Below are 24817 nucleotides of genomic sequence, written 5' to 3'. Positions count from 1 at the left end.
CTTTCCCGCTTACTCTGCCCGGCCCCAACCCTCGATGCCTGCGCCGCACATGGGCAGCTGTCATTTCCGCTCAGAAAAGCGAGCGGAACCAACCCTCCTACCAAGGCAGCCTCCCTCAGCCTCCCGGCCACTGGAGCTTCGGAATTCTCTCCGGTCCTGCAACAGTCCAGCCGGCTGTGCGCATGCGCCGCCCTCCGTCGTTTCCCGTTTGTTTCGTCACTGAGCGTCTGCCTGCCCGTTCCGCCCCCCCCTCCCCTTTCGCGCGCGCGCTGTCGTCGCTCCTTCAGCCCAGAGCCGCTGCCGCCGCCGCCGCCGTCGTCATGGCTGACAACGCCGCCGCCGGCCTGGAGAACCACCGCTTCAAGAGCTTCAAGAATAAGGGCCGCGACGTGGAGGTCTGTGCCGGCCTGGGACAGTCCCTTTCCGTCTGGTGGGGGAGTGGCCGGGTTTTACTTTCTCAGCCAGCGGGAGGCTTGGTGGCTCTGCGCCCGGTGGTGGGACCATGTCGGCAGACGCACCGACACACGCACCGCCTCCGCCATCTGCCTGCTGGGCCCGGCCTGGTTCCCTCTGCCCACCTCGACCGGGCCGGCATGGGGGGATCCGGCCCTTAAGTGGGCGGGCGGGCGGGCAGCGGGGTTTCTCAGGCTCCCTTTGTAATTCGGCTCTTTCCCCAGACTTGAAGTGAGTCTGGGCTGATCGGGCTCGCTTTGAATTCTTGTCCGTGAGACACAATAATAATGCCGGCAGGGCGAGAGCCTGATTAGTCCTATCAGTCTTGCTCACCTTCTGGTGGTGGAGAAGCAGGTCGTAATCTTCCTTCTGACTCTTCACCAAGGACGCCGAAATGTGGGGCTTGGCCGATCTTCTTTGTCCTTTATCATTCCCCCAGAATAGTGTACACACTGGATGGATTCCCAATGAGATACTTAGGAGAGCTCTGACAGCCTATTTCCGTCACTTCTTTAGCTTCCTTATTAATAAGGCTTTGGGAAGAGATTTACAATGTCTCCGTTTGCTTTCCTAATTACTTCTGATGCACCTACTATACATCTCCGTGGAATTCCTATCAAGTTTGATCTTCCTTTTATTGCTTTTATTGCTCCAGGGTATTGCAGCTCTGGATACACGTATAGTCCACTGGGTTGGTTTGAGTCATTCTTATTTTCTGAACAAAACTTAATTTTACCCCCTAAACAAATGCTTAATTCAAGGTATGAGCCACAGAACACCATTTTATGTTGGTGATATCACTCGCTACTTAACAAAAGTGAGCTTTTGCGTTTTTACCTGGCAGCAGTGCCTCACAATTAACTACAAATGTAAGAAGGAAGAAAAAAAAATCAAGTTCTATGTAAGTTCAATTTTCCAAGACTGTATTCAGATTTAAAGGTAGGAAGTGATAAGAATAGTTTGAAGAATATGGAATATGGTAATATAGTCTTAGGCTGAGTTCTTTGGTTTTGACAGTTTATGCACAAATAACCAGTGCTTAACATATTGTAGTAACAAACTACGACAGGAGCATTATGTATACTGTCTTGAGTTGTGCAGGTACAGGTAGGATATAAATCTAATAATAAATGTAAGAGACAGACTATATATTGTTTAATTATAGCTGATTTGTTAGGCTTTATAGGTCTGCCATACAGTAGAGTATAGTAGAGTATAGCAGTACACCTGGAACGCCATAGAATTCAGTTCTTTTCTTACACAAGCATAATACGTATTTTTTATTTTATACTTTATTTTATGAACTAGCTATTTTGGAGATCACTCACCCAATTCTTCAGAGATAATTCTTTGTAAGGTCTCCTATTAGTAGATATTAATATTTCCCATATTTGTCGATTCTGAAACTTCCTGATTTGGAAATTATGGATTCCTATAATAATTAATGATTTTAGTATCAAAATAAGTAATGATATATCTTAGAGTTCAGAATACCCCTTTCCTTTCATTATTTGGTAACTTCAGATATAATATTGGCTGACCAGTATTTTTTTCTGGGGTCTAATAATCAACAATATGTAAAGTTTCTATTTTTTCAGTTATAGTTGTGGTGGCTAGCTAATCAAACATTTAAAGAAATTGTTGCATTTTTACATTTTAAAAAGAAGCACACATATGTATGTGTTGCATATATGTGTAGCATATATTGCATATATTATATTTTGTTATTGATTGTATTTGCAAATACGTCTACTGAAATGTGGCATGTTTAATATGCTTATATTGTTTAGATCCATAGATTTTACCACAAGCATGATTAAATAGTGATGTTAAATCCCCATCTATAAAATTTTTAAAATTTTAAAATTTTATAAGTAGAAGACCATATTTCAAGACTATAGTTTTAAAGACTTTATAATGCAGGTAAGAGCTGTAGCCTGATTAGTACAATGGTTCTACCTTTCTTTCCCAAGTTAGTTGAATTTCACTAGGACAACTAGATGGTGCTATTCCATCTAATGTTACAGTTTATGTGCTTAAAATATTTATGTCCCCATTTCATTCAAAAAGCTTGACAATCAAGATTAAAGGAGCAACTAGAAACGTTTATCCCTAAAATAGTAGCAGACTGAAGAATATTGGCATAAATAAAAGAAAGGTGTATCATTAATGTTTCTAGTGCTGAAGTGACAGCAGTAAATCATATATCTTCATTGATAGTGTTTCATACTACTTAGGTATTTGGGAAATGTTTTCTTCTTATTGTATCAGTCTTACTTTGACTGATTCATACCTTGTGGGCTTAAAATGTAAAACTTTGATTCTTTTAACCCATTGAGATTTCTCCTCTCCCAAGATTTGGATAATATATCAGTGATGAGATTGTAATAGGCAATCCATGATAGTTTTTTTAAAAAAATAGATATCTTTAAACTCCAAACCAGTGTTAGATAATGACGTTAAAGAGGGGAGTAACAAGGAAGCCTGAAACAAATCAAATTTTGCCTTGGAGGTAAAAAAGTGACAATTAGAAAGCATAGACAATATAGAAATTAATTTCTTACTGCAGTCTGGACAGAGTGATTTAAATGACAGTTTTCAGTAATGTTCATCTTATAAGCACTTTATTTAATTTAAATACATTTGTTACAGCCACTCATTCCATTAGACTCTAGGTGGCTTACAAAATCCAGAAATGGTACAAATGGTTAAGTATACATAAACAGGCAGAGTAAAACAACCAAAATAATAAACAATACAGATTATGACTGGGGACCACAAATACTTCAATAAACATTAACCCAGTCCTGGGAGCAGAGCTGAGTTTTAAGAGTTTTCCAAACCCCCAGAGAAGTAGATACTATTCATATTTTGGGGGGTGGGGAACGCTGTTCCAGAAGGCAGGGACACTGATAGGAGACATACTTCCTCGATTCCAATAGACGGCAACATTTGATAAAGGGGACCTGGAGTGTACCTGAAAGGCTTTATATAGGATGACTTTCACCTTGAATTGCACCTGGAAGCCTACTGGCAATCCATGCAGCTCATCTAGTACACTTATGCAATGCATATAACATGAAGTGCCTGTTATACTGTTCACACCACTGTAATTTGCACCAGCTGTAGCTTCCAGGTGATCTTCAAGGGTAGTGTTATATATTGTGCGTTGCGATAGTCCAATTGTGAAGGAGATGAGGGCATGAACAACTATCTGAAGGGCTTCTTAGTTGAGAATAAGGCACATATTTTCAAGCAGGAGCTGCTTTTCCAGGAAGATCCCCAAATTGCTATTTTGAATTGGAAAGTACAACCCATCCAAGTCCAATGATAAAAATATCGCCACCTCAGGGAGATCAAACAATCATAGCTACAGTCTTGTCAGAATTGAGCCAGTCTATTCTTTCCCATCTAGATCAGCACAACCTGCAGAGACTGGGTCAGTACATTGACAGCTTCTTTTGTGCAACTCATGGGTAAGATGTACAGCTGGGTATCAACATACTGATGATGCCAAAGCCCAATAGTTTCATGTAGTTGTTAAACAGAAGGGGGAAGAGCATCGAGCCATCAGGCACAAGTGATGGGCCAAGGGCACGATCCCCCCTCCCCGATCAAAACGAGCCTTGATAGTACAGTGGTTTAGTGCACCCTGTCATTAACACAGCTGCCTGCAATTTCTGCTGGTTCAAATCTCTCCAAGGCTCAAGGTTGACTCAGCCTTCCATCCTTTCTAAGGTAGGTGAAATGAGGAGCCAGTTTGTGGGGGCAATAAGCTGACTTTGTATAAAATATACAAAAGAATGAAGGCTATTGCTTAACGCATTGTAAGCCGCCCTGAGTCTCCGGAGAAGGGCGGCATATAAATCAAATTAAAAAAAAAAAAAACCGCCAACTGAGACTAAGGAGTAAGGCAAACCACTCAATACAGTTCCTCCCTTTTCCAGCCCCTGCAACCAGTTCAGAAGGATACCGTGGTCAATGGCATCAAAAGCCAACCTAAGTATGAATTATTGCAACAAGAATATTGTTCATTGGAAAAAGCAAACTTAATAAGAAGAATCCTGGTGATTCCAAGTTGTAAATAATTCTTTTTTTGTCACTGTGTAAGTGAAAAGTGATTTGGAATCTTTCTTATTGGTTCAGGAAGTCAGATCATTTTTTAAAATAAAGTACATTTTTAAGAATATTGTTGATAAAACTGGGAAAATTTAAGTATCTTGGCATTCACATTATATACATACATATATACAGTACCTATGTGGAAGATTAGTGTGGAATGGTTGCTAAAACAATGGTTGTATTAGATTTTTGATGATAAAGAGACAAACATTTTGAATATACTGGTACTATAGGATCATGAGCATCAAATGATCAACCTTTGTCTTGCTAAATGGATATAAGATATACGCCCTCAACCAGTATCTTTCCATGCTTACATTTTCCAAACTAAGAATTGCTCATATGAGTTGTAGAGTCACATTTAAAGTACATCAGGAAGTTTGTATTGTACAATACAAAGAAGATCCTCCTTTAAGTATTTTTAATAACTTTTCTTCTGCATTCAAAATACTTAGTCTAAGGATATATTAACTCTGAAACTGTCAGATTATTGACTCATTTCACACATTTTGTCCAGTAATAGTTTTCTGGAACCAGAGGCAGAGCTGTGTGGAATGATACCTACTGAAGATGCTGACAATCAGATGAGGACTCTTTTCCTAAATATTCTGTTTTTCCTTCATCTTGTATTTGCTTCTAGAACATAATTGTTGGGGGGGGAGCTTTTATAAATCGGTGGCATTTTCTTGTTGCCCTCTTTAAGAGAAGAGTAGTACAGGATGCTGCTTTTGAACTGATGAGAAAAGAAAGGTTGAAAAATACTTCATCCTTTTCATTTTATCTCTTCAAGGGTAGATCACTTGTTAGTATATTCTTACCTGAATATACAAGAATTAATTAGCAGTACAGAGTGCAGTGCATTTAGTTATAGAATTTCAATCCTAGTATTTCCCAAAAACATTCTGATTTTTTTGCATATCTTTGCCTTTTAATGTGAATCCTAATGATGTATGTAAAGGGAGTCTAAGTGAAAAAAAAATAACATCAAATGTATAGTCCTCATTGCATTTGTTTTATACCAAAGGTTAACAACATGTGATGTGCCATTATGAAAAATGTAGTCACCCTCTTAGTGCAGTTAAAGAGATAAGCAATGCCAACTAGGTCAGTATTTCATTACTATAAACCAAAGGTGTCAAACTTGTGGGCCGGGTGCGTCACGCACTGGCCACACCCACGCCCGGTTTAGCAAAGGGGAAAAAGTCGTGATATGTCACGTGACGATGCAAATTTGACACCCCTCCTGTAAACAATCAGAATTTATTTTGATCAGTCCTGCCCAAACTTTGGTTTCCCTCATCACAGTAAATGATGCATAATGCCTAATTATTCAGAAGGAATCTTTGAAAATCTCAATAAAATAGTCATTGATACATAAGGTGCTGGCTTAGAGACCAAGAGACTGTGAGTCTCACCTTAGGCATGAAAGCCAACTGGGTGACTTTGAGCCAGTCTCGGTCTCTCAGCCCAACCCATCTCAGAGGGTTGCCGTTGGAAAAATAGGAGGAAGGAGTAGTATGTTGTTTGGTGCCTTCAGTTACTTATAAAAGTAATAAAGGCAGAATAAAAACAATCTAATACAGGGGTGTCAAACTTGATTTCATTGAGGGCCGCATCAGGTTGTGTTTGACCTCAGGGGAGCAGGGGGGCATGGCCAGCTCAACATCACTCGTGTCGGGAGCACCTGTGGTGGCCCGAGTGCTCTGCCAGTGAAAACAGACTCCCGAGTTCCATTTTCAGCTGCGATGGCTTCCTTCAACTCTCTGTTAGCGAAAATGGAGCTCAGGAGGGCCAGATCTAAGCACCCTGCGGGCCGGATCTGGCCCACGAGCCTTGAGTTTGACACCCCGATCTAAAGCAAGTGAGCAAGCAAGCTCTGATCCACAGTGGCAGTGTCTTATAATAGGGAAAATTTGAGATAATAATGAATAAAAGAAAAATATGAAAATATTGGCCTTCTCCCATTTGTCCTTTGTGCTTGGCCTCTGGATCTTTAACTGCCATAGTTAAAATGACTGATTTATTGTCTAGGAATGTGTCCATTCAAATTAACTTGTCATCCTCATCAGCATATTTTAATTACAATACATTTCTTTGAGTGCTATCGTTTAATATAGTTCATTGGCAACATCCACCCTGTATATAAGTTTTAACAAACTTAGCAAACTCATGAAATTTGGCAGATGTGTTTCTATTACTTTGGACTTCTGATAATAGTTGGTTAGGGTTAGGGTTAGGGTTTTAGCAACAATGTTCTTAATTATTTTTAGACTTCATTTTACTTATACTGTTTCTCTTATACACATATACAAATATATATAGAAGGATGTAATACTTCTTTTATTCAGTAACTGGTCTGTATCTGGTCTCAGGGCTGTGATAAATGTAAATTTGATATGTTTCAGAAGAGAGGAGAAAATATAAGCAAATATAATTTATTATTACCATACTGCAAGTTGGAAGATCCTATGACTTGAAAAAGAAATGTTTTATGATAATTATGAACTGCAGGTTAGATTCTGTAACATTGCTGCATTTTTTGTGAATAAACTGCATATGTGCATGTATAGGCATGCATGTGTATATTTATATTTATGTGTATAGCTTAATATATATTAAGCTTCTATTGCAGCAAGCTGAAATTACAGTTTACAACATTTTCCAGTAACCACCCTTCCTTATGTCTGATAGATGGGTTAGGTTGATTCCCAACCAGCATAATATTTTGGAGCTGAAATCACAAAACATCTTGAGAGTACCAGATTGGAAAAGATTGGCCTACTTATTTCCACATTATGAATTAGGTTAGGAGAATAGTACATAATAATTCCCCAGTATAATTTATTAATGCACCTCTATTGCTAATATTGTTAATCATGAGGTGTGTCTGAAGCATTTTCAATAGGAAATCCATCTTACTTCAGAGTACTTAAATTTCTTCTTTAGACTTCCTGCACCATCAAATTCAGGACTTACTTGCCTGCAGAAGGGCTATGCTCTGTTAATTATATACAGACTGATTACACTCTTGGATGTTCAGAAATAATAACATCTTCTCATATGATAAGACACAAATTAAAGCAGAGATTTAGATCCCAAAATTTTTGATCCTGACGTTTGGTTTTTCACCTCTTGCAACTTAAGCTCAGTTATTACAATTGCAGTGACAAAGATTGTTTTGTACATCACCAAATTGATACAACCTTGTTATTCACAAGAGACAGAAGTCAGCAGGTGTGCAGCATCCCTGAAGTTTTCATCTGTACCCAAAAATATTCTGTAATTCTGTATTTTTCTGTGACTGAATGTACTCAAATTGAACAGTAAATACAGAATAACAGAAGGGATCTTGGAGGTCTCCTAGGCCAACCCCCTGCTCAAGCAGAAGAACCTACCATTCCAGACAAATGATTCTCCAATCTCTTCTTAAAAACCTACAGTGATGGAGCACCACCTTCTGGTGGCAGGCTGTTCCTCTGACTAATCGTTCTCACTGACAGGAAATTTCTTCTTAATTCTGGGTTGGATCTCGCTTTGTTAAGCTTTCATCTGTTACTTCTTGTCTTCTCTCAGATGCCTTGAAGAATAATTTGACCCATCTCCTCCCTGTGGTAGCCCCTCAAATATTGGAAGACTGCTATCATGTCACCTGCATTCCTTCTCTTTATTAGACTAGACATTCCCAATTCCCACAACTATTCATCATACGGTTAGCATCCAGCCCCCTAATCACTGTTGTTGCTCTTTGCACTCTTTCTAGAGTCTCAACATCATTTTTGTATCATGACCAAAACTGGACTCAGTATAAGCACTAGATTGAATATATAGAACTTGACTAATTGACTCAGAGAGGACTCTAAGACTTTGTTGTAAAACATGTATACAAGTGGTAATGCAATAAATATTGTAACATTTCAGAAGAATTGTACACTTTTTCATAAAATTAATTTTACACTATTTGTGACTAATTCAAGATCAAAGTAAACATTTGGTTAGCTATTCTATAGGAATATTGTAATATACTACTCAGGTGTGGTGGCCTAAAGGTGGAGCTCTCGCCTCACAATCAGAAGACTGTATGTTTGATCCTAGGTAGAGACAGATATTTCTCTCTCTGGGTACAATGGGAATATATCTGCTGAACAAAACTGCATTGGTGACAGGAAAGGCATCTTTCCATTAAACTCTCAGCTAGCTCCATTCAGTTGCCCAGACTCCACCCCGCAAGGGATTATGGGATTGTATAGAAATGTAATCAAATCAAATCAATTGTTAAAAGAAGATGATGATTGTAATATACTACTCATTCATTGCCATGAGCAGCAGTTTTTATTTTGTTTAAATGGTGACCTCCATGCAAAGCGCTCCACAGGACCTTTTGCCATTGAAGAATTTCTGGACAACTCAAGAAAAGCAGAGCATGTCCAGTTATCACAAAATGGTGACTTTTTTTAGGATAGAGGGAAATAAACGAAATTGGAATACCATATTCTATGGAAGAGCACATTTATATTGCAACATGCTGAGCTAGTGCATATTATTGGCTTTTATGGCAGTGAATTTTGTAAATTAATTTTTGGATCTAAATTTCTGCTTTAATTTGTGTCTTACCACATGAGGAGATATGTTGCTTGAAGAATTACATCTTCTTGTCAATCTGGAACATGGTGTCATATAGATCTTATTTAATTCTAGTATTGCAGTGTGCAGAAGCTCCTTCAACATGTGTTATATAAAATAGTACTAATATAAATGCATGTATATCTCTCTTTAGTTATCTTTTCTTATTTGTAATACAATCCCAAATACATTACCTTGATCTCTTGGTACTTTCATTATTTATTGTAGTTATAGCCTAGAATTAGTATTTTTTTAACAAAATAAAAAAGTTCTCACAGCAGTTAACAGTCTACATCAAATTAAATGCAGAAAAAGTGGCATTGGGAAATTCATTGCAGATTATTTACAAATTACAACATCTATAAAAGTGATCATTAAAGGAATTTCTGTCAAAACAAATCTTCCTCCATAGTAAACCTACCGGTAGAAGGAGCCATCTAAATTCAATCAAAGATAGAGCATTATTTCTAGGTAATTGTTGGCTCCACTATCAAATTGTTTTTGTTTTTAGGAATTTTTTTTCCTGGTATTTAGTTGGAAACATCTTTCCTGTTAACTGAAGTTCATTATTCTATATGAAACAATACAAATACTGCCGTTGGCTGCCGTTTATGTGATATTTTTTTAATATTGTGCTGTTGTATGCCTTTTCTATGCTAAACATAATCCAATTCCTTTATCCAATTCCCTTATACCTGTTCCAGTTTGTTTAAATTAAAATTTGTGTATACAGGTTTCAAAGTGATTGTGCATTCCAAAGCAGTGGTGGGTTGCTACTGCTCGGAGAACCGATAGCAGTGGCTGGCTGGCCACGCCCCCAAACTGGTCGCCCGGTCACCACTTCCTTGCCCCGACCGCTGCCGTCATGTTCTTCACGCATGCACATCCCATTGCCTTGCAAGTCAAATGGGATGTGTGCATACGTGAAGAACATGGCGGCGATGGCAGCAGCTTGCCTTCAGAGAAAGCGGCTGGCAAAGAAGCCTTTTCAGAGGCTTCTTTCCCAGCTGCTTTTCAGCAGCAGCAGCTGGATGGGGGCTGCCGAAAACTCCGATTAGCTTGCCTTCCCGACTCTGGACCAGCCGCAGCAGAAGGTAAGCAGCCGAACAAAGAAGCAGTGGTGGTGGGGGGAAGGCAGGCAAGTGGGCCTGGCCACCGGATCGCGGGGAAGGGCGCATAGAAGGCAGGCAAGCGTGTCAGGGCCGCCTGGCCTTAGGGAAGGGAGCTAGCAGCTCTCCTCCCTTCCTTGCAGCCTGGCATGCTTGCCTGCCTTCCAAGCGGCCTTCCCACGCCTTTGCCTTCCGAGGTTGGGTCACACATGCAGCCCATGATGGGAGACGTGCCACTTTCAGCCCGGCCTGGCCCGGCCTAGCCAGTGGGTGGGTGGGTGGCCCTTTGGGAAGATGGAGCCGTTGTGCTGGGACTGAGGGGTGGCAGCAGCGGTGGTTTTGCAGGAGGGCGAACAGATTTCCCAGTGTTGCTGCACATGTGCACCTCATGTGAAGGGAGGCAGACACCGGAAAAGCCGCGCAGGAAAAGTTCCCGGGCGTTCCGGGACACCCCACCACTGATGCCTGCCATGGCAAAAGCAACACAGGAAAACTTCCCAGGCATTCCAGGGTACCCTGCGGCCGCCGCCATCGTTGCCTGCCATGGCAGAAGCAGCACAGGTAAACTTCCCGGGTGGTCCAGGATGCCCCGCTGCTGCCGCCTGAAGCTCCTGTTTCAGCCCCCACCCCCACCTGCCACAGCCTGAAGCTCCTGTTTTGGGTGCTGCTGGCTGCTGGTGTTGCTGCCGCCTGGCGCTTTCTCTTGGGCCTCCCAGTCTCACTCTCCTAGACTTTGAAGGAGAGAGGGTGAGAGAGAAAGAAAGAGAGAAAACGACACAAAGAAAATGAGAGAAAGAGAAAAAAAAAGAAAGTGGAAGGGAGAGACAAGAAAGAAAAAGAGACAAAGAAAGAGAAAGAAAGAAGGAAAGAGGAAGGAGAGAGGGAGAAAAGAAAGAATGAAAGAAAAGAGAAAGAAAGAAAAGAAAGAAAGGGAGAGAGAGAAAAGAATGAATAAAAAAAGAAAGGAAGGAAGGGAGAGACAAGAAAAAGAAAGAAAGAGAAGGAGAGAAAGAAGGAAAGGAAGGGAGAGAGCAAAAAGAAAGAAAGAAAAAGAGACAAAAAAAAAGAGAAAGAAAGAAGAAGGAAGGACCACAAACCCTGGCACTAGACGTGGCTTTAGAAGATGCTTTGAAACAGGACAGCAATCTAGGGCTGGAAGGGACCTTAGAGGTCATCTAGTCCAACCCCCTGCTCCAGCAGGAAACCTTACATCACCTGGATTATTTTGGTGCCTCTAACAGAGGAAAATTGCCAGAAAGGAGAAGGAGTTTACTAGGATAAGGCTGCCATGCAGAGGAAGGCAGAGGTAGTCCTTGACTTATGACCAGAATTGAGCCCAAAATTTTGGTTGCTAAGCAAGAGCGTTGTTAAGTGAGTTTCACCACATTTTACTCAATCCATGATCTCTCCTGGCTCTAACAGTCAGGTGCAGGGTAGGGAAGTAAATCTGAAGGCATGTGTAATGTTCTAAATGTACAGAAGTTATAGTTAAATGTGTGGCAGAAAGTGGACTCTGAGTGTGTTTTTCCAAATGTAAGAGGTTGAATGTGTATAGTTTTAGAAGAGATGTGTGTACATACACATACAGTATATATAGTAAACAATGTATCTTTTTGTGTGCCTGTACACACTCTATACTATGTAATATATATGTACACATATGGCATTTGTACATAGAGTTAAATAGTATATTTTGGATGTTCAGTAGTAGTAAATAAATAGACAGGGAAATTGTATCTCGTTGAGGCCTTTGAGGCGAGGAGAGGCCAGGCACCCTAACCATAACCCTTGACATGAGTGACGTCAAGTTGGCCATGCCCACCCAGTCACATGATTACCCAGCTATGCCCACCCAGTCACATGACCACCAAGCCACGCCCACCGAGTCACACCCACCAAGCAAACCACGCCCACAGAACTGGTAGTAAAAATTTTTGGAACAAAGTGCATTAGAATGTTCAGGAATATGAACATAGCACATCTTTAAAGGAACCACAGAATTAATGTGATTCATTAAAACAGCACCAAGCATGAAGAAGATGTGGCTTATTTAAAGAGCTCCTGCCTAATATGTGTACAGTGTGTGTTCCTAAGCACTTACTGTCAATAGTTTATCTTGAATAAGATAAACTTATTTATTATTATTTTTTTATTTATTTATCTTGGGACTGGAGACAAAAACCTTGAAGAACTTCAAATAAATTTTTTGTACTGTAGAAGAAAATGAGAGCAGCTGTATGAAGTCTATTAAATCTCCCTAATGAAAAATTAAGAAAAAATATTGATTCAAAAAAAGGTCTTCATGGTATGTCTAAAATATTGCTTGGAGTACAAGATGTCTTAGTACAAGAAAACAGATACTGTTTTAACAGATACAAGGAGATCTGGTAGAATTATTATTATGAATACAGCAACTATAGTGTATTTCAAGGAAGAAGCATAGCAATAGAAAGGGAGATGGAATCTACAATATGTTGTTGAAAGCATTTGGATTAAAATAAATAAAAGTACAGGTAGTACTTGTAATTGAGCTTGGCAATTATGTTCATGACAGTCGTAAAGTACCATGTGATTGAACTAATTTTTACCTTTTTTGTGAGGGTCATTAAGTGAATACCATAGTTGTTATGTGAACCCATTGTTTGCTATGGGCTAGGTTTTGCCAGAAAGAGTAGTATACATCAGTTTTGGCAAAACCATCATAAATCACGGTCATGTGACTGTGGGATGCTGCAAACAGCCGTAAAAACAGGTGGATTGCTGAATTCCCCAAAGTGTAGTCAAACGACTGCCAGAGGCATCCAACATCAGAACTTCAAAACTGGGTTGTAAGTAGCCTTTTGGGAGTCTGTCATAAGTTTGAATGGTTGTTAAGTCAAAGACAACTTGTATATGATATCTATTACCAACCCCTCAATCAAGAATATGTTGATATTTTCTAAAATCACAGATTTTATTCTGATGATTTTTGGAAGAAAAAATCCAGGCAGTTGGCAAATGGCTTGAATTTATGACTGATTGCAGCATTCCAAAGTCACATGACCACAACTTGTAAAGTTTTCTGGCCAGATTCTGGTGGCTTTTTTGCCAGTTTCTCACAAAAATGGCAATTCAGTTGAATGGATTCATGTAACAACCACATCATTCACTTAATAATAATAGTGATTTACGTTATGACCATTTGTAAAAATGGTTATACAGTTGAGTCAGAACTTGTAGTGAGCCACTTAACAACTGCAATGATTATGATCTAAAGTCTGGGCCCATATGTCGCTGTTAAGTGAGGACAACCTGTACCATAAAAAAATAAAACAGTGACTGGGAATTTCAGAGGTAACATAAGACAGTAATAAAAATATACAATGCCATTTTTTTAAAAAAAAGAAATCGATAGCTTGGTATATCTGTATAGTCAGAAACATGGCTTATTTTTCATTACTAAAGTGAAACATACTGGCAACAAAAATTTACTCTGCTTTACAAGTGAATAGGAATAGAATGCATTCATGGTCAGCAGGAATCTCAGCTTATAATTATGCAGAAATATGGTGTCAAAATTATACTTCCATAATTTGTTTTGCTTCCCATTGAGTAGCCCAGTAGAAAATTAAGCAAGACATAGGGCTATTAACCTTTTTTGTACTATATTTTATTTGTTTATTTAATTTTTATTTTTTTGTTACTTCCAGTTTTTTTTTTAATGGATGAAATTCCTTTTGAAATGGATGAAAACCTCCTTCTGATTTCTTGCAATTGTTCTGTAGCATTTCTCTTCTTTATGTAGGTATATTTTTATGTTGTTTCCTATAGTTGCATATATAGTATAGATCTCAACTTAAAGTTGCATTATCACAATGAGTATTTAAAATACAGGCTGTTGTTTCCATCAGGTTTTGTGCAATAAGTACATGTCATTGCTTGAGAAGGACAGATAGCAAGGCTTGCTTTGTATTTTTTTCTCAAAACAGCTTCTTTATCTTTGTTAGGGAGTCAACTCTGCATGTATTGTTTGTTCTTTGTCAGAACCATTTTTCTAAGGTGTTTCTGGAAAGAGAAGCATAGGTAGTTCTTGTCTTATGACTACAGTTGGCCATTCAGCAAAGCAGTTGTTAAGTGAGACACTCACATGACTTTGCTCAACAACCTCAATTCCAGCATTCCTGATTATGGTTGTTTAGCGATCTCCTGGGTCTTAAGTGGACGGAATGAAAGAGTTGCCTGCCAGGTTCAACTCCCTTTTCATGTGCAGAAGGGAACTCCTCTGAAGAGCTGCAGGACTGGAGGTCAGATCCTGGAATCTGACTTCTGTTTCTATAGCTCGGTGGGCAGTTCATTTGCTCTTGGAGGGCTCCCTGTGAGAAAGGAGAATCTCAGTTCAACTGGGTTGGCTGAAATTTTCCCCCTCCTTTTGGTTCTCAAAGAAATACCTGTCTTGAGGGAATTTCACTTCTGTGGTAGGCGACAGCAGCTTGCCACCTTCCTTGCTGACTTCCTCATTGAATTTCTGGGGAAACTGGCAGGGAAGATTGCTAATAGTAATCACACGATTGCGAGTCGCTTGGCAACTGGTCATAAGTGAGAACAGGTTGCCAAGTACCCAGCTCACCTCCGTGTGACTATGGGGGTTGTGGTGCAATGTTTTGCGATGGCCAGAAGTGCTTTATGGGCCGTAAAGCACCCATTCCATGGCTGTCATAATTTTGGATCATTGTTAAACAAGCAAAAGTCAAGGACTATCTGTATAGAGTAGGGCAAAGGTTTTGAAACTTCCAGACTGCAGAATCTGTTGTAAAAAGAATCCCAGAACCCACAATCAAGAAGGAAAAATGTACTGATTGAAAATTAGCTATCTTTGAGGGAACCTTTTTGAGGGGGAGGGCTTAATTCCCATGGAAATTTATCAGGTTCTTGGGATACCCTAGAGTCCTATGGAACAGAGTTTGAAAAACTCTTTGAGTAGAGGATCTGCACTTTAAATCATTTTCTATTCCGCCATTCAAGAAAATCAACAGGCCTATAGCATGTAGTTTCATAATATGTAGTGCAATTGTGAATTTTCTAACATTTCCAAAGGATTAAATTGAATAATCTGTATCCTTTGAATCTGAAGGATTACTTCAGACACTGGCCTTATGGAAGTTAATACACGCAGGGCTGCTTCTGAGAGCTTTGGGACAGTGAATAGCCATCCTCATGCCTGTTGCATTATGATACATTTGTATTATATCTTAATCTTAGTTTTTTAAAGTGTTTCATGTTTTTGTGATATAAATCACTAGGAGATATTTTTTCTATCTGATTTTTTTCCCATGCAATTGTGTCCAATTCTCAGAGACTGTCTGCTTGGCAAGGTTTTTTGGAAGTGATTTGCTCTAGCATACATTCTAGGGCTAAGAGAGAGGGATTGGCCCAAGGTCACCCAAGAAGGTTTTGTGCCAAGGCAGGACTAGAATTCACAGCCTCACATTTTCTAGCCTGATGCCTTAACCACTACACCAAACTGGCTCCCATCTGGTGGTTTACAAATATAGCAAACATACAAGTGCATTCATTTCTGTACCTCATGTTAGTGACTTTATTTTTTTTTCCAGACCATGCGAAGACATAGAAATGAAGTGACAATTGAACTTAGAAAAGTAAGTATATAATAAATTCTACCCTGGGTGCATTTTCATGTTATGTTAAATCATCAGTATGTTGTAGAAATATTTCACAGATAGTATTGTTTTTTCTAATCGTGGATTATTTACATTTAGCTAAAATTGTTCACATGGCTCTTAAAATTGGGAGAGCCTTAGCTGATCATTTGAGGTTACTGGAGAAATAGGGCAAGGAAATGCCTTCATTTTTTTTCCTAGTGGTGCTGAGAACACCAATAGTGTCTCTTCAAAAAATAGTTTATTTTCCGTGGGTTTTAATTACAGTTTCTTGAGTCACTATTGGTACATTTAACTGCAGCATTTCTTAACCCTTTAAATGATAGTGTTGCTGTTTATTCTGTTTTTTACAAGTCACTAATGGGATCAATGCCTAATCAGTCATTGTTCTGGTCACTCATGGAATTTGCTTTTTTCAATCTTTCTTTTTATATCATCACCATTTCTTCTAGGAAATTGCAAAAATTAGGTTCCTATTGCGTATTACTTTTCACTAACTGTTTTCAAAGCTCTGGTCTGAAACACCTTATTTTTCTGAAAACATTAATCATTTTCTGAATAAAATTTGAGCTAACCTGACCTGGTGGCATAGATGAAGTGCAGGTAAAACCATTTTGTTAAACTAAGTAATTTAATGTCAAGAGTAGAAGAGAAGAGAAGAGTTTTGAGAAAAACTTTGTGCTTGGATTAACCCAGTAAAGCAGTGTTTCCCAAACTTGGCTATTTTAAGATGCATGGACTTCAACTCCCAGAATTCCCCAGCCAGTATGCCTGGTTGAGGAATTCTGGGAGTTGAAGTCCATACATCTTCAAAGGGTCAAGTTTGGGAAACACTGCTAAAGCAACTCGTGAATTTTATTTTGTACAATGGTCCTTCCTCTATTCCAGAGGCACACTTTTTTCCCACTTTTAAACAGTTGGTAATTTTGGTGGAAGCACTAGGGTGGAGGGGAAAGGCTCCTTTCCCTAAGTAAGTAAAAGGCAAAAAAAAAAAAAAAAAGCCAAGGAAGAATGGGAAAATCGACTCAACAGATTTGCCAGTTAGTCTGTACTAACAACCGTTAGGAAGAAAAGGAACCCAAGTTAATTGAGAAAAAGTTTAATGAGATGTGGTTGGAGCAGCTACAGTTGTGCTACTTACCGGTACCTCATTCATAACACCATATTGGAAAGAAGAGAAGCAACTACCTTTCTGCTTCTTCATCTCCTTTTGTGGCGCTAAGATCAAATGGAGATAGTAGACGAACGAGTATGGAACTCTTTTTTTATTTTCTATGCATTATTAAAATTTGAGATGAGAGAATTATACAAAATATTAAACAAGCAGTTTGTTTAATTACGCATATGTACAGTCCCCACTTCAGTATTTTCAAGGATTATTTTCTTGCCATTATTTACTACTACTTGGTTTTTTATTTTGAAGTGTGCAGTTCTGTATAAATGCACTTAAAAGTAAACCCTATTGAACTCACAGATACTTATTTCTAAGTAATGTATTCTGTTTAGTACAGAAATAGTGAAAAACACATAAAGTAGCCGAGTGCTGTTTTAAGTAGCAGCTGTTGCTTATACTCAGTATATTAAAAATATAAGTCTGTTAAAATATGTTTAGAATTAAATAGAAGAACAAAACATTCAAGAGTACAAACTGTTCAGACACAAAACGGGTGTTTGTAGCCTCACTAAAACCATTCTAACCCTAATTAGAATGATTTTGATCTCAGAACAGTCCTGTAAAATCTGTTGGGCTATTTCAAGATTGGAACACTTCTGGTAAAGGTAAAATAGCATTGAAACAGTTCTAGTGAAACTCAAAATTGTTTATTGGAACTAAGGACTATTTAGTATTGAAATATAATTGTTTGTATTACTCTACAATAAATGCAAACATAGCTTAAAAATGCTCCTATTTGTTAATTGATTTAAATCTATTATAATTATTTCATTACTCTTTATGAATATCTAAAAAGACCGTGTTTTAACTGAATTTTTATCATCAGCAAATGAAGACTCTTTATTAGCAAATCTGATAATAAAGACAAACCTTTGGGTGCTTTAGTTTATTAGCAAGGGACAAAAGAGAGGAGTAAACAAGATCCTTATTTCTGATTACTTTGAGTAGTAAGAATTTTTACACAAAAGAGTGAAAAACTTTACCTTCTGTCATTAACTTTTACAGTGACCCAAAATGAAAAATCTGTATTTTTACCTTTTACACACATGTGATGGCTTCTCCAGATGCGTGTGGACTGAAACAGGACATATGTGCTTTATGCAGTTCATTTCATCCAATATATTGCTGAATTAGTTTTGATTACATTAATTTAGGACTTGATTGTTATTTTTTTTTCAGTTATAGTTTTTACATTAATGTGACACAATCTTTTGAGTTCTCCTCTCTCAACTCAGACCTACTAATTGAGTACTAAATTGTATTAAATTCAGAAACATCCCAGACTATCTACATTTTTCCTGCCTGCTTGTATGAAAGTACACATAGAATAACATCTCTAGCATCTGCTAGTATAAGTTCTCCTCCAGAATATTTGTCAAGAAATATGTTGCAGACTAACACTAGGTAAAGCAGGCTTGAAAGCTTTGGAAAAGATATTTACACAAGTACGTTCTATACTCTACCTATAAAAATCAGAAAAGTGCAAGCAATGGTATTCCATATTATACTCAATGAAAGTGAAAGATGGACATTGAAAATGCAGGATAGGAAGAGTATTGATACTTCTGAACTTTTGTCTTAGAGAAGACTCTTGAGAATATTGTGGACAGTCAAGAAAACTAACAAATGTGTGTGCACGCTTGCCCACCATTTCCACAGCCCGGTTGTAAACACCTCACGGCCCACTAGTGGGTCACGGTCCAGAGGTTGGGGATCCCTGGCCTAAGCTACAGTGGGAATGGGTATACCATTGACAACATTAAGAACAGATTGTCATGGAGGAAATCTATGTATATTGTTGGTAAGAATTTAAATCACCTTGATGGCACATAATCGATCAATGGACCCATTCACAATATTTATTTATATATTTCACATTACTCATATAGGTAACTTTTCAATCATAGATATAAATATATAATCCTTTGTATTTAAAGGATTTATCAGTTACAGAACTTTGCATGACTAATATTAATACATGTAAAGCTTATTTAAAATTTACTTTGAAGAATAAATAAACATTAAAAAGGATTAAAATATTCATTTCAGAACAAAAGAGATGAACATCTGTTGAAAAAAAGAAATGTGCCCCAAGAAGAAAGTTTAGAAGATTCAGATGTTGATGCTGACTTCAAAGCAGTAAGTTATTTAATTAATGGAATCACTATTTCTAATTGTCCTTCCTTTACTCTTTCAAACTGATCTTGGTGGATTTCCATTTGCTTATTTCAGTTATATAATCAATCAATCAATCAATCATACAATTATATTAAGAAGTTAATTCTATTAAATGAATCACTGCCTCTTTTCCATGGTGTCCAGTGCTTCGTAATGTTTAATATATTAAACCCCGACAGTCACATGATTATGATTTGAGTGCTTGCCAACTAACTAGTATTTATAGTTGCAGTGTCTTGATGTCGCGATTGTAATTTGTGACCTTCCCCAACTGGCTTCTGACAGGCAAAATCAATGGGGCAAATCAAATTTGCTTAATGACTGTGATTCACTTAATGACCACATGGTTTGCCTAAATGACCATGGTAAAAATGGTCAAAAAATAGTTCTGGTTATATGATAATTTGCTTAAAAACCGCATCTCTTAGCTAGCAAAATTCCAGTCCCAATTGTGATAGTAAATCAAGGACTATCTATTTTCCACTCCCAGATTTCATTCCCTTTTGACTATTTTTTCCAATATCATAACATTGTTTAGCATGCTGGCCAATCATGAATAATATTCTCTTCAATCCAGTTTCTCTCACTGAGAGAAGGATGATGTAATCTCCCTAGAATAAAGAGCACTTTTTGAAACCTATAAAGAAAAGAGGAAATATATGTGGGAGATAAACTAAAGACCACATTGGTAATATTTCCTTTCTCCTTTTTTCCTTCATACATTATATATTGAGTTTATATTTCTTATTTTGTTAATTTAGATTGAAATAGGTTGATAAGATACCTGCTAGAGGTTTTGGACAATCTCTGATTTCTAACAATTGGCCACATAAAACTTATAGTGGTTGTCATTCAGAATAATCAGCAAAGCCTGTATATCTGAGTCTCAATTATATTGCCATTAATACTTACATTGTATTGAAGTTCTTATTTCTATTTATGTTTCTTTCATTTTTGGTATGATTAATAAAGAAAATGGAAACATTCATTCTGGGGTCTTGATACACTGGTAACATTATTTTAAAATTAATGGGCTAGTTATTTTTCTGAGAATACTGAATTCTAATGAGAGTTGGAACTAAACCATTTCTTCTCTTTTTTAAGCAAAATGTTACACTAGAAACTATATTACAGGTAAGTTGATAACAATTATTATTATTTTCAGCTGGATTTGTTTAATACTTGATCTAATTTTTTGAAATCTATTTGTTGCTGTAGAATGCTACTAGTGATAATCCTATTATCCAGCTGAGTGCTGTTCAAGCTGCAAGGTAGGCATTTATTTTATTTGAAAGACTTAAAGCATTATTAATCATTTCCTCATATTGTATTTTTATTGATTAGCTTTGTTTTAATTTTACAGGAAATTATTATCAAGTGATAGAAATCCTCCTATTGATGATTTAATAAAGTCTGGAATTTTACCAATATTGGTTAAATGTCTAGAAAGGGATGACAAGTAAGTAGTGCTTTTTTCTGAATGTTTATAATATCAATTGAAAGGTTTTTTTTCTTGAAGGGCTGCAGTTAAGAACCCTAAAACATTACTCTTCCTAATGTACTTTTTATTTTGAACACTTGTCTGTATCAGTAATAATATTATTTCACTAGTTTAAATACATCTTAACATTAATAAATTTACAGATTATGATGGTTGTTTTTATTTAGTTTAGTTTAGTTTAGTTTAGTTTAGTTTAGTTTATTTGATTTGTATACCGCCCTACTCCCGAAGGACTCAGGGCGGTGAACAGCCAACAATAAAATACATAAATACACAAAATTTTAAAAACCCGATAAAATCAAATTAAACTTTTTGGCCCAGACAAATTAAAATACCCCAATAATTTAAAAACAGATTAAAATTTACATATTTAAAAAGGGAAGAGATCAGGCCAAGCCCGATGTTACATTGCACAGTCATTCTACAAATTCTGCACAAATTGTGCTCCTTCAGCACAGTCTACATGTAGTCATCAATATCTGTATTCCTTTCTCAGTGTTTTCTTTTTAGTCTTGTCAGTTTTTGTTCCATATAATAGGGCTGTCCTTCTAATTCTAGTAGGTAAAAATGCCTTTGGCTTATTTTTCTCTTTGATTTATATCCTTGGAATACTGTTTTTTTTTCCCTCATTATAGCCCTTAGTCAGGACTGTGTGTTTGTGATGGACTGTTTGACATTCTCGCAGGGTTGGTTTTGGCATTCTCTATATCTTTCAGTCTTGGAGAATTCAACTTACCTTTCTGGGAGAGGGGAGAGGCAGGTTGAAAATTCACAATCACTATCACAACTATGAGCCCAGATGATCATGGCCTAACTTATTTAATAAACAAGAATGCCCTCTTCCTAGGTCCCACCATACTGCCCTGTTTGATTGATGGTATCTAGAGTATTCCTACTATACTGGATTATATAGGATTGGCTGAAACTTTGGAAGACAGAAAGTCTCTCAAATAACCAGGCTCTATGCTATGGAAGATTTTATAAGCAATAACCGGTACCTTGCATCCAAAAGCTTACAGATAACCATGGCAGCTCATGAAATAGAGGCATTATATGGTCATACTGTGGCATGTCCATAACTGCTCATGATGCTACTGTCTGAATTGGTTATCTTTTAAGACAGCACCTTACAGGACCTTCAAGGCAGGTAGTACAACTTCTTCTCCCAACTAAACAGGCACTGCTTCATGGACCCAGCTACACCTCACATTCCTTCCCCCTGCCCCCACCTCAGGTGGCCTTCACCAACCAGTAGGGGCAGGGATTTAATAAGTAGGTAGCCAGGTTAATGAATGTCACCGAACATGGTTGAGAGGTTCAAGTCTATACTGTGGCAATAAAGTAGCAAAGCAAGCTTACCTCTCGCTTTTATTATATCTGGATAACCATTCAGCAAGGTTGTTTAAAGTGACTTAATTTATATTAAGAATGAGATGAAACAGGCTTAGACTTAATTCTACCAAACTGAATGGCTTTAGATTTGAAAGCTGACTGAATCCAGTTATCATTGACTGTGGACAGAGTAACACTACCCAAATGGAATTGTCTGCAACTTGAGGGTTCTTTTGGACTTACAGTTCCTGCTTAAATAGCAGGGGAAGATGCAAAGGCTTATGCACAATTACATATTGTCAGCTGTTTGTGACCTTTCCTAGATCAAAAAGCCTCACTCAGTTAAGTCACTCATTCTCTTATCATCTCATCAGCAGATTATTGTAGTGTGCTGTTCATGGGGCTGTCTTGAAGATTATCAAGAACTTCTGCTTCATTCAGCAGTCCAAGTAATTATGGTGCACTAAAGTTCCCCCATGTAACATCACGACTGTGGGAGCTTCATTGGCTTTTGAATGCAACTCAAGGTACTACACCTTGAAAGTCCTACATGGCTCAGGTCCTAGTTATTTCCATGACTGCCTTCTCCAAATTGAATCTGCCTATCTGATAAGATCTTATTAAAGGTCTCATCACCACCTTCAGGATTAAGATTATGTAATGCCTTTATATAAATTACGTAAGATGTTACTTCATTTAGAATATTGTTTACTGTTCTTATCATTACATCCCCAAAAGTTTAATATAGGCCAGGAAATGGATTAAAAGACAAATAACCAACAGATTTGAAAAGATTGGAACTCCTCCACTGAAAAACTTTTTTAAAATTACATTTGAGATTGTACAGTTAGCTGATAGGAATTTGCTATCACATTTTGTGGTGATGGCTTCCTACTTGGATCATTTTAAATACAGCTTTAAGTGTGGTTCATATTATATTCTTACATGTCGACCACAGTGATTAACTTGAAAAACAGCTTCAGCATTGTACTCTTGCCTTCACCTGTATGAATTGAAACAGGGTTGGTAAACTTGAGATCCCAAATCTGCATGAAACCTTCATAGACTTTTGGTTGTTGTTGTCTGGGAGTCCCATATGACCATGGGCAGCAAGGTTATCTTCATTTTGAAATACAGGAAACTTTAGTGCAAACAGAGTAAGCTTAATTTAGCTTCAAAAATAACACCCTCCAAAAGGACATAAAATTGAGGGGAAACAATGGAAAATCCAAGCCCTCCCCACTTTGCATTCTTGCCATGCCCAGCGTGAATCTTACTTTCTCAAAAAACGTCCATGGCTTTCAAGATTACCCACCACCCCAGGACAGAAGGTATTTTGAAATGTAAATCTTTCTATTAATCCACTGGAGTGGGTTACAAAAGCTACTTTTAGAGAGGATAGGATGAACTTCTTTAGTATGTACAGGAAAAGTCACCTGTGTGACAAATGGACTACAACAAGTGTGCAAAATGGTCTGTGCACTCTATATCAGTGCACAGCTGTGCTAAAAGCCATCAAAGTTTTGAGCCATACTCAATTATTGAATAGTTCAGATTGCATCCACAGTGCTGCAACAGTTTTCAGTATATTAGAAAATCCAGGGAGAAAAAAGGCAACCTGTCAAATAAAAAGTTATGCCAGGAGTTTAATACGCATTGATGTTCTGCCAAAATAAACATTTGTGCATTACTATACAGCTCATAATTTCTTGAAATTATCATTAAAAATAGGTCACTTTTCAGGGATATTGTAATAGCATACATAAGGAATGGATATAGGAAATTATAGAGTAGTAAATTAATGCTTTCATAATAACTGAATACCTCTTTGTTGCAGTTTGTAGATGTCATTGCTACTATATTGTATTTTTGTCTTTTTATAAACAGTCCTTCCTTACAGTTTGAAGCTGCTTGGGCCTTGACTAACATAGCATCAGGCACTTCTTTACAGACTCAAGCTGTTGTACAGTCTAGTAAGTGTTTTAAATATTTAATATTCAAATGAAGTACCTTTTAACAATATAATAAGCATATATAATTTCCTCTTCATGTAAATATTTGGCACATACTTTATATAACCTTCACATGCCATAGACTGTATAACCTGTATATATGTAAGTTATCTGGGAGGAGTTTATTGGTTCTGGAGTTTTGGACTGAACCATCTATGTTTTTGATCCATATTCTCTTGGTTAGTTAAGGCCTCCTGGGAGGTGCCATTTATTGGGTCCATGCAATCATTAATACATCTTTGGGGAATGGGATGCTGTTGCCTATTTTAAACAATTTCAGACCTGATTATGTTAAAGAGCTCTATCATCTATAAAAAACTTGCCTATATCTTAATTATTGTGTTTCTTTATCTTTGCTCCCATAATGTTTAGATTTGATTGGGAAAATGAATCCTATTCCCAACCATGGCAATAGTCACAATGATAGCTAGATAGCCTCCTTATTTGAGGCCTTTCCTATGAATTAAGGCATATCTCTGATGCTAAGGTTGACATTGATGCCTTGCAGAAATGTTGATTATGAATGATTTATCTGCTACTACCCTAACCGAGAAAATGTAAATACAAATATGAATAAATGTTCATACAACCTTGAAATTAGCTCCTGGGTTAGAAGAGCCTTGGTAGTACAGTGGTTTAAAGCACCCTGTTATTAACAC

The 24817-nt window shown here is 37.7% G+C and overlaps 1 protein-coding gene across 1 annotated transcript in view; it reads left to right on the top strand.

Moving 5' to 3' along the window:
* The first annotated feature begins 17 nt into the window (after nucleotides 1-17).
* KPNA3 (karyopherin subunit alpha 3) overlaps nucleotides 18-24817 on the top strand; it is a 41829-nt gene continuing 17029 nt past the window's right edge. The window contains exons 1-7 of the mRNA XM_034426841.3: nucleotides 18-395; nucleotides 15896-15940; nucleotides 19185-19274; nucleotides 20418-20447; nucleotides 20532-20584; nucleotides 20677-20772; nucleotides 24034-24119. Coding sequence (XP_034282732.2) covers nucleotides 183-395; nucleotides 15896-15940; nucleotides 19185-19274; nucleotides 20418-20447; nucleotides 20532-20584; nucleotides 20677-20772; nucleotides 24034-24119 — 613 coding nt within the window. The 5' untranslated portion in view covers nucleotides 18-182. The remainder of the gene's footprint in view (nucleotides 396-15895; nucleotides 15941-19184; nucleotides 19275-20417; nucleotides 20448-20531; nucleotides 20585-20676; nucleotides 20773-24033; nucleotides 24120-24817) is intronic.

The sequence above is a fragment of the Pantherophis guttatus genome, chromosome 1 (genome assembly GCF_059756535.1).
Source record: "Pantherophis guttatus breed Tessera chromosome 1, ASM5975653v1, whole genome shotgun sequence".
Taxonomy (NCBI): Eukaryota; Metazoa; Chordata; class Lepidosauria; order Squamata; family Colubridae; genus Pantherophis; species Pantherophis guttatus.
Note: the sequence above shows the minus strand (reverse complement) of the source record. Positions and strands in the feature narration are given on the sequence as shown.